The 14,110-nt window shown below is 45.6% G+C and overlaps 1 protein-coding gene across 17 annotated transcripts in view; it reads right to left on the bottom strand.

Moving 5' to 3' along the window:
- Window positions 1-14,110, bottom strand: part of LOC138755231 (lysine-specific demethylase 4C-like) — a 417,729-nt gene that overhangs the window by 323,843 nt on the left and 79,776 nt on the right. For 13 of the 17 annotated variants that reach the window (XR_011352148.1, XM_069920849.1, XM_069920842.1 and 10 more), the window contains one exon: window positions 5,517-5,566. Coding sequence is in view for 12 of the 17 variants with exons in the window: in XM_069920849.1 (XP_069776950.1) it covers window positions 5,517-5,566 (50 nt within the window). In the remaining 5 variants the exon portion in view is untranslated. The other 4 variants (XM_069920880.1, XM_069920870.1, XM_069920890.1 and 1 more) reach the window with 4 other exon arrangements.

Below are 14,110 nucleotides of genomic sequence, written 5' to 3'. Positions count from 1 at the left end.
TTATATCATTGTCAGATTCTTTTCCACATTTTCTTTTATCCATATTTAATAGAGGGCACATATTTTATTTAGAGCCATTTACATGATCTACTTGTATCTCAAGACTTCTTGAAATTTCCAGAAAGATCTCGCAGTAACTGAATAATTACACGCATAAACAGGAAATGGTTGCATTTTTCCAAATCACAGTAAATGAATTTCACACTGATTGAAGTAACGTATAGCGGAGTTTGCCAGTAGTCGATGTTTTGTGGCAAAACGTCACCTCCATATTGTTTTCAATGGATGCTGGTCTAACCTGCTGAGTTCTTCCAGCATTTTGCGTGTCAGGACCAACCTTTTTCCTTCCACTCACATACCACTTTAAGTATACCGAAGAGTATCAAAATCTTTCGAAACCCTTTTGAAAGCAAGGCTTAATCAAAAGACTAAATATTAAGGAAGCATGCTAAATGTTCACACACAGTCAAAGGGAATACCACATTCAGAGATATTATTTCAGTTATTAATACAATAATGTTATTAATATAATATATAATGTTCATTATACGTTAATATTATCTTTGAATGTCCTTTCCTCATGAACAATTTCATATAATTTAAAACAATGTTGCAAGGACATGATTAAAAATGTTCAAATCTCCTGCGTAACGGTTGGTTCAGAAACAAAATGGCTGCAAGGCAGAGTCCTTAAAGGGATAGGCCACCACCAAAGTTGAGGTCAAAAATGTGGAGTGAGGGCCAGGATTCAATCAAGGCTGAAGCGCAGGGATCTGAGACCTCCCCTTCTATCCATATTACTGTCAAATATCCAGTCACTGGAGAATAAAATTGATGACCTGAGGGCAAGGCTACTTTATTAGAGACAGATCTCAGTTGTTTGCTGCACCGAGACCTGGCTAACAGAGAACACACCTGACATCACTATCCAACCAGACGGTTTCACCATCCATAGACTGGATCAGAACTCGAATTCTGGAAAAGGGAGAGGAGGCGGAGTGTGCTTTCTTGTTAATACTGGGTGGTGCATGGACACTAGAGTTATAGTGACCTCCTGCTCCGCTGCCTTAGAGCAAATCTCGATTAAATGCAGCCGCTTTTATCTATCCCAGGAGTTCTCATCTGTGATTCTCACCGGCGTCAACATCCTCCCAATGCTGATCAAGCAGGCATTTGCAGACCTGCATGATGTGGTCAGTAAACAAGAGACGGCCCAGCCCAGAGGTTCTCAACCTTTTTCTTTCTACTCACATACCACTTTAAATATTCCTATGCCAGAGGTGCTCTGTGATTAGTAAGGATTGCTTAATGTGGGATGTGAGTAAAACCATTGTTTTAATCATACCTAATTGACTTGTAGGTACTGGGTTTCATAACTCCAAAGGAAATGGGCCAATTACAATATTTCTCAAGCAAAGTATTTCAGTAACAATTGGATCTAAAGCAGTGATTCTCAATCTTCTCTTCCCATTCACATACCATCTTAAGCAATCCCTTACTAATCACAGAGCACCAATGGCATGGGGATTACTTAAAGTGATATGTGAGTGGAAAGAAAAAGGTTGAGAACCACTGGCTCAGCCCAACACACTACAAATCTTAGTCCACAACTTCAACCAGGCCTGTGTCAAGAAAACCTTGCCCAACTACCACCAGCATGCAACTTGCTGTACCAGAGGTCCCAGCACACTCAATCACTGCTACACCCAAATAAGGAAGCCTACTGTTCTTTCCAGAGACCACATTTTGTGCTCCTTCTGTCTTCATACAAACAAAACCTAAAATGTTAGGCTCCAGAGGTCAGGACAGCTAAAAGGTGGTACAGGAGGCTGAAGAATGGTTACAGGACCAAGTCAGTGGATTGGGCAGAGTTCAAGGACTATGCTGAGAATCTGAACGAGTACACCGAGGCTGTCACATACTTCATCAAAACAGCCGTGGATGAGTGTGTCCCCACCAAATCATTCAGGATTGACCCCAATCAGAAGTCCTGGATGAACAATAAAATCTTTAACCTGTTGAGAGCCAGATCACAGGTATTTAAGTCCAGAGACCCAGATCAGTACAACAAAAGCAGGTATGACCAGCAGAAAGATATGTCCCAGAAAAAATGGAGTTTCTGGATGAAAATGGAAACAACGAGGGACATCTGACAGCTGTGGCAGGGCCTAAATGCCATAATCTGTTACAAAACCAAATTCAGTAAAGTAGCAGATGGCAAAGCTTCTCTCCCAGAGGAACTCAATGCCTTCTATGCCTGATTTGACAATAGTAACAGTGGAGAATCACCCCTCCACATCTCCTCGTCCCCTGATGATCCCATCTTATCCGTATCGGAGGATGACGTGTGATGCCTTCAGGAGTGTGAATCCGAGGAAAGCATTCAGCCCAGATGGAATACCTGGCCGAGTATTAAAAATCTGTGCTGACCAACTTATCCGAGTAATCACAGATATCTTCAATATCTCACTCCAGCAGGGTGTGCTATCTACTTGTTTCAAACAGGCATCAATCATACCTAAGAGTGCCTAAGAGTGTAGTAACTTGCCATAATGACTATCGACCAGTAGCACTAACTTCAACAGTGATGAAGTGTTTTGAAAGGCTGGTGTTGAAGCAGATCAGCTCCTGTCTGAACGGTGACATGGATATGTTCCAGTTTGTCTATCATAGTAACAGGTCTACAGCAGATGCCATCTCACTGGCTCTACACAAAGCCCTGGAACACCTGGTCAGCAAAAATCCATACATCAGGATGCTCTTTATCGATTTTGGTTCAGCATTTAACACCATAATTTCCTTAAAATTGATCAGCAAACTCCAAGACCTGGGAGTTAACACCCCACTATGTAATTGGATCATGGATTTCCTCAACTCCAGACCACAATCAGTCAAGATTGGCAAGAACTTCTCCTTCACAATCTCCATCACTACTGGAGCATCACATGACTCCATTCTTAGACCCCTGCTCTACTCACTTTACACCTCCAGCTGTGTGGCTGAGTATGACAAGAACACCATCTACAAATTTTCTGACGTTACCACGGTAGTGGGTTGTATAAAGGAAGGGGATTAAAAACTTGGCTGAATGGTGCACCAACAATCTTGCATTTAATGTCACCAAAACAAAGGAGCTGATTGTTGACTTCAGGAAAGGAAAACCAGGGATATACAATCCAGTGATCATTGGGGGATCAGAAGTGGAGAGGGTAAGCAAATTTAAGTTCTTGGGAGTCACTATCTCGGAGGATCTTTCCTGGACCCAACATACCAATGGCATTGTGAAGAAAGCACATCACCACCTCTACTTCCTCAGGAGTTTGCGAAGGTTTGGTATGACATCAGAAATCCTGGCAACATTCATTATCTGTTTACAATTCTTTGATTGTTTACATGTTTTGGGCTGTGTACAGTTTATTTTTTGCACTACCATTTAGTGGTAATTCTGCCACAACCACAGGAAAAAGGAATCTCAGGGTTGTTTGTGATGTCATGTATGTACTCTGACAATAAATCTGAAATATGATGACTTGAGGAACTGAGTAAAAGATGAAGGTTAAACAGATTTATTCCCTGAACCGTCGGAGAATGAGGGGAGATCTGATAGAAGTATAAATAATTATGAGGTACAGATAAAAGTCGATGCAATTTGGCTTTCTTCACTGAGGTAAGGGGAAACAAGAACTAGAAGACATGAGTGAAGGGTGAGGTGGTTAAGAGGAACATCATCATGCAAAGACTGTGAGAGTGTAGCATGAGCTGCCAGTTGAAGTTGTTTATGTAGAATTGATTTTGACATTTAAGAAAAATTTGAACAAGTATGTGGATGGGAGGGGTGTGGAGGTCTATGGTCCAGGTACATGTCAATGGGCTTAGGCAGAATAATAGTTTGGCACTGACTAAAGGGGCCAAATGGTCTGTTTCCACACTGTCATGTTCTAAGGCTCTATGGTTCCAAGTCAATAAAAGACTAAGTATTAGTGCATATAAATGACATATAAAGAACAAATTATGGTTGACTGATTGCTCTATACATTGTCAGGGTGTCTCAAAATGTTTCAAAGTCAGTGAGGTATTTTAAAATGTTTTCATTCTGTATCTTTGAAAATATTGACACACCAAGATGTCATAAATAGTGAGGCAGTGTTTGGCTAAGGATCAGCCAGGATACAAAAAGGCATGCTGGGAAAAACACTGTTCCATTTTTCTCATCAAACAGAGCAAAAGGAGCTCCATTTTGTTTTGAAATATTTCAATCTCCTACAGCTCTAACCTCTTTTTCTACAGCAAAATAGGTTTATACTCTGCCTACTTCTATGAATGTGTGGAATTAATTCACAAGGTAGAATTTTAAATCATCTTCATAGACTTTCTGCTGGCGGACTCAAAGACGTGTCAATTAATCTGTGCAAGAACAAGTTAAAATGCAGTCAATCACAGCATTCTCACCCCTGAGTCAGGATAGTACGAGATCAAATCCCTCTTTCAAGTCCTTAGCATATACTTCAACTTCCATTCCAGTGCAATACTGAGGGAATACTGCATAACTAGTATCAGATGACACTGATGCCTGTGCCTCCTCACAGAATGAAAATAAAACAGCAATATTTTCAAAAAAAGCTTTAAAATTTTCCTGGTCTTTCAACTAAATAAAATCTGGAGAGAGTCAAAAAGAGATAAAGCACAAGGCTCCAACCCACTAAGTTCAAGCCAAACATGAGTCAACAATACATTAACCCCATTTTTATTCATCTCACATCCTCTTCAAATCCCTTCACTTTTTAACTCCCCAATTCTACCACTCACCTACATTTCAAGGGCAATTTACAATAGCTGATTAACCTTCCAATCCATATTGAATATCATGAACCAAAGAGCCTATTCTGTATATTGTGTGGGAGGAAACCAAGTGGTCACAGGGCCAATGTGCAATCTCCACCACAGACAGTATCCAGGGTCTAGAATGGACTCAGGTTGCTGGTCTGTGAGGCAGTAGCTCCACCAACTGTCAGTCTCCTGCACCCTGACCTTTTCTTCATTGTGGATTGTAACATCTTACTGTGGACAAGAGACCGCTAGATCCTACGTCACCACAGTTACAATATTTAAAGATGTATTCAACTGGAAGTAAATAATAGCTTGCGGTCTTAAAATATGTTTTTATCTTGTAAATGTATCTGGAGTCAAGCTACCACAGATGCTGGAAATCAGAAATATAAACAAGAAATGCTGGAAATACTATGTCAGTTCTGATGTAAGGTCATCAACCTGAAACATTAGCTTTGTTTATTTCTTAATGTACACTGCCTGGTTGATTAAGCATTTCCAAAATTACCTCTTTCAATTTCAAATGCATCTGATCATTGCTCCACAAGGTTTACTTAACATTTTTTCTTAAAATACTAACGATAAATGTATATAGAAGTAAGTGTGGTCACAAAGCACACTTCGATTGAATGAAAAGAATCAATGCTAGCTGAAAATTTGATGCATTAGAAAATTGTGTATTGCATTACCTTGTGCGAGACGTTCGAGTCTTTTCCCATGCTCTGGAGGTATGGCATACCTGAAAAAAATAGCAACATATGTTAATTCAACCCCGACAAAACTAGATTTCTGATCTACAACTCAAAACTAACTGAAAACTTCCTTGCATTTTATTAAATCACCCAAGGCAAACATGCAACAAATTTCATACATTGGTTCAATAATGGTAGTGCAATAATTTCAGTGATAAAGTCCGTACAAATTCACCTTTCAAATATAGCAATTAGAACTCTTTACTAGATATGACAACTTCAAATATTGCTAAGCATAGCTATAAAGGACCCTGTTACTCAATCAGAGTTGAACTGGATTCAGCAAAACTTCCTTATGTTGATTCTCCACTTCTGCAGAGTTATATTTTAGGTAACAAACATTTCCAAATCAGATGCTTTGAAATGGGATACCATGAAAAAGCAGAGCAGCATATATTCACCCAGATTTTGTTGCATTCGTCAGCAGTTCCAAATGAAACTATCACCATTCACTGAATAAGGGTTTTATAGCTGCAAGGAAACAAGAATATTACACTTTTAATTATTTGGGTAAGCAGTAATATTTTTAATTACTTAAGTGTTTCTTTGCATTCTAGGTGTTTTGTTTTTTGATAATGTTTTAACATTGATTTCATTTTCAGAATCAGAATCATATTTTATTCTTGTGGCAGAATTACAGGTGCAAATTTGCCATAAATTACATTTTTTTAAGTAATAAATTAATTAATGTAAAATGAAGATAAAGTGGGGTAGCGTCTGTGGTTCAATAATCATTCAGAAATCTAACGGCAGAGGGGAAGAAGCTTTTTCTGTACCACTGAGTGTTCATCTTCAGGATCCTGTACCTCCTCTTTGATAACAGTGTGAAGAGGCCATGGTGAGGGTCCTTGAGGACAGAAGCTGCTTTCTTAAGGCACTGCTCCTGGTAGATGCCCTTGATGGAGTTGAGACTGATGCCTGTGATAGCACTGGCTGAGTTCACAACTCTGCATTTTTTTTTTCTTATCCTGTGCATTGGCACCCCCATACCAGATAGTAATGCAACCAGTCAGAATGTTCTCCACGGTACACCTGTGGAAGCTTCTGAGAGTTTATGGTGACATACCAAATCTCTTCACACTTCTCACGAAGTATAACTGCTGGCAAGCCTTCTTTGTGACTGTATTGACATGGAGGACCCAGGACAGATTTTTAGATATCTTAACACCCAGGAATTTGAAGTTCTTAACGCTTTCCACTGCTGACCCCTCAATAAGGAATGGTTTGTATTCTCCTGATTTCTCCCTCCTGAAGTCCACAATCAATTGCTTCGTTTTGCTAACATTGAATGCAAGGTTGTTGTTGTGATACTGCTCAACCAGCTGATCTATCTCACTCCTCTGTTTCCTCATTGCATCTATGATCTGTCATCTGCAAATCTGCTGATCGCGTTTGAATGGTGCTTAGCCATATAGTCAAGGGTGTAGAGCATCAGGTTAAGCACGCATCCTTGAGGTGTGCCCGTGTTGATCATCAGTGAGGAGACATTGTTTCTGATTCATACTGACAGTGATTTTCCAATGAGGAAGTCAAAGATCCAGCTGCAGAAGGAGGTGCAAAGGCCCAGGTTTTGGAGCTTACCGACCAGTAGTGAAGGTATGACATTGTTGAAAGCTGAGCTGTAGTCGATGAAAAGACTGATGTTTGTGCTACTGTTGTCTTGGTGATTCAGGCCAAGTGAAGAGCCAGTGAAATGAAAAGCTGTGGAGCAATTGTGGCAATAAACAAACTGCAGTGGGTCCAAATCTTTCCTTAGATATGAGTTGATTCTGGCCATGACTGACCTTTCAAAACATTTCATTACACTAGATGTGAGTGCTCCATTGAGGCAGTTCACTCTGCTCTTCTTGATGAATTCAGTGATAGCTGTGGCACATTCAAGCAGATTAGTAGATTGGTCCTTGAATATGGTCCAGTCCACTAATTCAAAGCAGTCTTGCAGGCTCTCCTCCACCTTCCTTGGCCATACTTACACTGTCTTCACTAATGGTGCTGTAGTCCTCAGTCTCTGCTTGCACGTCAGGAGCAGAAGTGCACCAGGTGATCAGACTTGCCAGAGTGCAGGCATAGGATAGCTCCGTAGGCATTCTTGAAGGTAGTGTAGCAGTTATCAACTGTGTTGGCTCACCTAGTTGTGCAGGTAATATGTTGGTGAGAGTTTGATAGACACTTCCTCAGGTTGGCCTAGTTGAAGTCCCCTATAATGATCGGAAAGGCATCAGGGAGTGATGTCACGTGGCTGCTGATCACAGTGCTCAGCCCCTCCAGTGTCAGCCTGATGTGAGCCTGGAGCACAATGTACATAGCAGCCAGGATGATGGCAGTGAACTCCCTTGGCAGATAGAATGGATGACAGTTGATTGTCAATTATTCCTCGGGCAGGGGAGCAGGACTAGGATATAACAGTCACGTTTGTGCATCACAATGAATTGATGATGGCACAATCGCCACCTCCTCCACTTTTACCTGACACTGTTATCCAGTCCATGCAGTAGAAGATGAAGCCCTCGGGCTGTAGTGCTGTACCTGAAATCACCCGCCCCCGTTCAGCCTAGTCTCAGTGAAGCACATCACAAACCACTCCCTGATGTCCCTTTGATGCTGTAGTCTAGCTCTCAGTTAATCTACATTATTTTCTAACGATCATATGTTGGCCAGGAAGATGGCCTCAGTATCTTAGGCCTGAGCCCCCCCCCCCCACCCCTGTGTCTATATGGTCAGGTCTTCTTTAAATGGCCACGGTCCACCAGAGATTCCTGTTCGTGACAATCGCTAGGCCTACCAACATCCTTGATACATCGTTACTTACTGATATTTGGTTTCTGTGGCTATGGGCTTGAGCTATAATAGTTCAGAATGTGAATATCTGATTATTACCACTGGAGCTGCACGCAAAGAGTTGCCACTGAAAGGCACCATCTTTTGAATTGAATTGTTTTTGAATAGTTTTTAAATGCCATAAGAGTTTCTTGCATGGTCTTGTTCCAGCCCAACTGTGTCTGTTTTGTCGCAGAACATAATAGGAGAAGGCCACTTGGGCCCTCAAGCTTGCCCAACTGAACCCTCCAAGGCAAACCTGTATTTGTGAAAATAGATTTAGTATGTGCTAACTATCAGAGTCCAGTTGAGCCCTCTGATGTCGCGAAGATGGCAGTAATTACCCCTTTCAGCACATTTTGAGTTTCTGCGAATGCTATTCAGCGTACGGAATGCAGCTCAGACATTCCACCAGTTTATGGACCACGTACTCAATTTTGTGTTTGTTTACATCCACAGCATTTTTATCACGAGTGTGGATAAAGAGGACCACAAGTACCACATTATCTCATTGTTTCAGAGGCTTGATGAATTTGGCATTGTGATCAATCCAGTAAATGCATTCTTGGCACTACTGATCTTATATTTTTGGGACATAGAGTTATGCAACATGGTATTTTGACCAATGAATCAAAAGTGCAAGAGATTCAAGAATTTCCTATACATGCTACATTTGGCCAGTTGCAACTTTTTTTAGGCATGATGAATTTTTGGCACCTATTCCTGCCAAATGCTGCAATACCTCTATTACCCACCACTGAACTACTAAAAGGATCCAATAAGTCTGTGTCCAAAAGATCATTAACTTTGGGAAACATAGGCTTTCAGTGATGTGATGACTTCTACATCAAAAGTCCAATGCCTTGCACTCTCTCACCACAGGTGCATCTGTCAGTGTTGTGGGAGCAGTATTAGAAGAACAAGTCTATGGGCAATTGGAACCTCTGGCAATTTTTTTTCAGTTAAGCTGTCATCAGCTCATGCAAAGTATAGTATGTTTGGTCGAGAACTCTTGGCCATCTATTTCTCAGTGAAACATTTCCGCTTTTTATTGGAAGATCATCCTTTCACCATTTATACAAACCACCAGCCTCTTATCCATACCAAGAGTACAAGCACACATTTCTACTCACCAGAGAGATTCAGCATTTGGACTTCACCTTACAATTTTCATTGGACATAAGGCACATCTGGGGAAAAGCGAATGCCATGGCTGACGCCCGTTTAGGCGTGACATTGACACCTTACATACAACTACTACCAACAATTTCACCGCCATGGCTCGTGCACAGCACTGTTACGAGCCCAAAGGACCCCAAAACCCAGCAGCAATAGACATTCATCAAGACAAGTGCCTTTCAAAACAAAAGTTATTTTTAATCAACTTCAAACATGAAAATAGAATCAAACATTAACTTAACTCTATACTTAACCCAAATTAACCCCCTTCTAATTCTAAGCACACATATATGTAAAGTATGTGTAAATTCATGAAAAGTTCTTTGGTTCACAGTTCCATCTCACTTCTCCTTCTTCCAAGTTCTCTGGTTGCAGGCAATCACCATTCCTTCTTTGGCTTGGCTTCGCGGACGAAGATTTATGGAGGGGGTAAAAAGTCCACGTCAGCTGCAGGCTCGTTTGTGGCTCACAAGTCCGATGCGGGACAGGCAGACACGATTGCAGCGGTTGCAAGGGAAAATTGGTTGGTTGGGGTTGGGTGTTGGGTTTTTCCTCCTTTGCCTTTTGTCAGTGAGGTGGGCTCTGCGGTCTTCTTCAAAGGAGGTTGCTGCCCGCCAAACTGTGAGGCGCCAAGATGCACGGTTTGAGGCGTTATCAGCCCACTGGCGGTGGTCAATGTGGCAGGCACCAAGAGATTTCTTTAGGCAGTCCTTGTACCTTTTCTTTGGTGCACCTCTGTCACGGTGGCCAGTGGAGAGCTCGCCATATAATACGATCTTGGGAAGGCGATGGTCCTCCATTCTGGAGACGTGACCCATCCAGCGCAGCTGGATCTTCAGCAGCGTGGACTCGATGCTGTCGACCTCTGCCATCTCGAGTACTTCGACGTTAGGGGTGTAAGCGCTCCAATGGATGTTGAGGATGGAGCGGAGACAACGCTGGTGGAAGCGTTCTAGGAGCCGTAGGTGGTGCCGGTAGAGGACCCATGATTCGGAGCTGAACAGGAGTGTGGGTATGACAACGGCTCTGTATACGCTTATCTTTGTGAGGTTTTTCAGTTAGTTGTTTTTCCAGACTCTTTTGTGTAGTCTTCCAAAGGCGCTATTTGCCTTGGCGAGTCTGTTGTCTATCTCATTGTCGATCCTTGCATCTGATGAAATGGTGCAGCCGAGATAGGTAAACTGGTTGACCGTTTTGAGTTTTGTGTGCCCGATGGAGATGTGGGAGGGCTGGTAGTCATGGTGGGGAGCTGGCTGATGGAGGACCTCAGTTTTCTTCAGGCTGACTTCCAGGCCAAACATTTTGGCAGTTTCCGCAAAGCAGGACGTCAAGCGCTGAAGAGCTGGCTCTGAATGGGCAACTAAAGCGGCATCGTCTGCAAAGAGTAGTTCACGGACAAGTTTCTCTTGTGTCTTGGTGTGAGCTTGCAGGCGCCTCAGATTGAAGAGACTGCCATCCGTGCGGTACCGGATGTAAACAGCGTCTTCATTGTTGGGGTCTTTCATGGCTTGGTTCAGCATCATGCAGAAGAAGATTGAAAAGAGGGTTGATGCGAGAACACAGCCTTGCTTCACGCCATTGTTAATGGAGAAGGGTTCAGAGAGCTCATTGCTGTATCTGACCCAACCTTGTTGGTTTTCGTGCAGTTGGATAATCATGTTGAGGAACTTTGGGGGACATCCGATGCGCTCTAGTATTTGCCAAAGCCCTTTCCTGCTCACGGTGTCGAAGGCTTTGGTGAGGTCAACAAAGGTGGTGTAGAGTCCTTTGTTTTGTTCTCTGCACTTTTCTTGGAGCTGTCTGAGGGCAAAGACCATGTCAGTGGTTCCTCTGTTTGCGCGAAAGCCGCACTGTGATTCTGGGAGAATATTCTCGGCGACACTAGGTATTATTCTATTTAGTAGAATCCTAGCGAAGATTTTGCCTGCAATGGAGAGCAACGTGATTCCCCTGTAGTTTGAGCAGTCTGATTTCTCGCCTTTGTTTTTGTACAGGGTGATGATGGTGGCATCACGAAGATCCTGAGGCAGTTTACCTTGGTCCCAACAAAGCTTGAAAAACTCATGCAGTTTGGCATGCAGAGTTTTGCCGCCAGCCTTCCAGACTTCTGGGGGGGATTCCATCCATACCTGCTGCTTTGCCACTTTTCAGTTGTTCGATTGCCTTATATGTCTCATCCAGGGTGGGAACCTCATCCAGCTCTAGCCTTAGGGGCTGTTGAGGGAGCTGGAGCAGGGCGGAATCTTGGACTGAGCGGTTGGCACTGAAAAGAGATTGGAAGTGTTCTGACCATCGGTTGAGGATGGAGATCTTGTCGTTGAGGAGGACTTTGCCGTCTGAGCTGCGCAGCGGGCTTTGGACTTGGGGTGAGGGGCCGTACACAGCCTTTAGAGCCTCGTAGAAACCCCTGAAGTCGCCAATGTCCGCGCTGAGCTGGGTTCGTTTGGCGAGGCTAGTCCACCACTCATTTTGGATCTCCCGGAGTTTGCGCTGAAGATGGCTGCATGCGCGACGGAAGGCTTGTTTCTTCTCTGGACAGGACGGCTTTGTAAGGTGAGCCTGGTGGGCAGCTCGCTTCTTTGCCAGCAGCTCCTGGATTTCCTGGCTGTTTTCGTCAAACCAGTCCTTGTTTTTCCTGGAGGAGAAGCCCAGTACCTCTTCAGTGGATTGCAGTATGGTCGTCTTCAACTGATCCCAGAGGGTTTCAGGGGACGGGTCCGTGAGGCGGGTTGCAACGTCGAGCTTTGCTTTGAGGTTTGCCTGGAAGTTTCCTCTCGCTTCGTCTGACTGCAGGTTTCCAACATTGAACCTCTTTCTGGGCGCTTTATTGTTCCTGGGCTTTGGCTTGAAGTGAAGGTTGAGCTTGCAGCGAACCAGCCGGTGGTCAGTGTGGCATTCCGCGCTAGGCATGACCCTGGTGTGGAGCACATCTTGTTTGTCACTTTCTCGCACCAGGATGTAGTCCAGGAGGTGCCAGTGTTTGGATCGGGGATGCATCCAGGTGGTCTTAAGGCTGTCCCTCTGCTGAAAAAGGGTGTTTGTAATGACAAGTCGCTGTTCTGCGCAGAGCTCCAACAGGAGGCGCCCATTGTCATTGCACTTGCCGACGCCATGCTTGCCCAGGATTCCTGGCCAGGTTTCTGAGTCTTTGCCGACACGAGCGTTGAAGTCGCCCAGGATGACAACCTTGTCGGCTGTAGGGGTACGTTGGATGAGGTTGCGCAGGTCGGTGTAGAACTTGTTCTTTTCTGCTGGTTCCGCCTGGAGGGTTGGAGCATAGACACTGATGAGGGTGATGTGACGCTTGTTTTGAAGTGGGAGTCGCATGGACATGATTCAGTCCGAGAGGCCTGTCGGAAGGTTTTCGAGTTTGGAGGCAATGAAGCTCTTGACCATGAAGCCTACACCAGATAGGCGTCGTTCATCCGAAGGCTTGCCAGACCAGTAGAGTGTGTAGCCCGCGCCGCGTTCTTGGAGGCTGCCTACATCTGCCAGGCGGACTTCACTGAGAGCTGCTATGTCGATGTCAAGTCTGAGGAGTTCATGTGCAATGAGGGCAGACCGACGTTCAGGTCGGTGGCTGTCAGCGTTGTCTAGCATGGTTCTGATGATCCAGCATGCTAGCTTGAGTTTGTGAGCATCTTTTGAGGGGGAGGACGTGGAGGGGGAGGACGTGGAGGGGGAGGACGTGGAGGGGGAGGACGTGGACCTGTCCTCGGGCCTGCGCAAAGGAGCTTTTAGGTGGAGTGCAGTGCGCGCAGTACTGGCCCCACCCTTTACACCCATGGTTCGTGTGCCGTGGCCGAGCAAGCTGGGACGTGGCAGCGAGGTCCTTGGGTCGTAGGTTTTATATCGGAGTGGCCTTCTCCTATGCAGGTTTCTTACCCGGGCTGGAGGAGCATGCCTCCCCTCCTAGGTCGGTCCATACTGCCCAGACCGGGGCCGAGGCCGCCGCAGTTCACCCTGTGCCTGGATTGGGGCCGCCGCCTCCCACTCTCTGCCCGGATCGGGGCCTTCGCCTGCCCCACTCGACCGAGGCCGGGGCCGCCGTCTCCCCCTTGCTCCTGCCCGTATCGGGGCCGCCGCCGTCTACCCTTCGCCCGGACCGGGGCCGGGGCCGCTGCTGCTCTCCCTGTGCCTGGACTGGGGCCGCCGCCTGCCACTCCCTGCCCGGACCGGGGCCTCCGCCTGCCTCACTCGACCGAGGCCGGTGCCGCCGTCTCCCCCTTGCTCCTGCCCGTATCAGGGCCGCCGCCGTCTACCCTTCGCCCGGACCGGGGCCGGGGCCGCTGCTGCTCTCCCTGTGCCTGGACTGGGGCCGCCGCCTCCCACTCCCTGCCCGGACCGGGGCCTCCGCCTGCCTCACTCGACCGAGGCCGGGGCCGCCGTCTCCCCCTTGCTCCTGCCCGTATCGGGGCCGCCGCCGTCTACCCTTCGCCCGGACCGGGGCCGGGGCCGCTGCTGCTCTCCCTGTGCCTGGACTGGGGCCGCCGCCTGCCACTCCCTGCCCGGACCGGGGCCTCCGCCTGCCTCAC

Source organism: Narcine bancroftii, chromosome 1 (genome assembly GCF_036971445.1).
Source record: "Narcine bancroftii isolate sNarBan1 chromosome 1, sNarBan1.hap1, whole genome shotgun sequence".
Classification (NCBI taxonomy): Eukaryota; Metazoa; Chordata; class Chondrichthyes; order Torpediniformes; family Narcinidae; genus Narcine; species Narcine bancroftii.
This window is presented reverse-complemented; position numbering and strand designations above follow the sequence as displayed.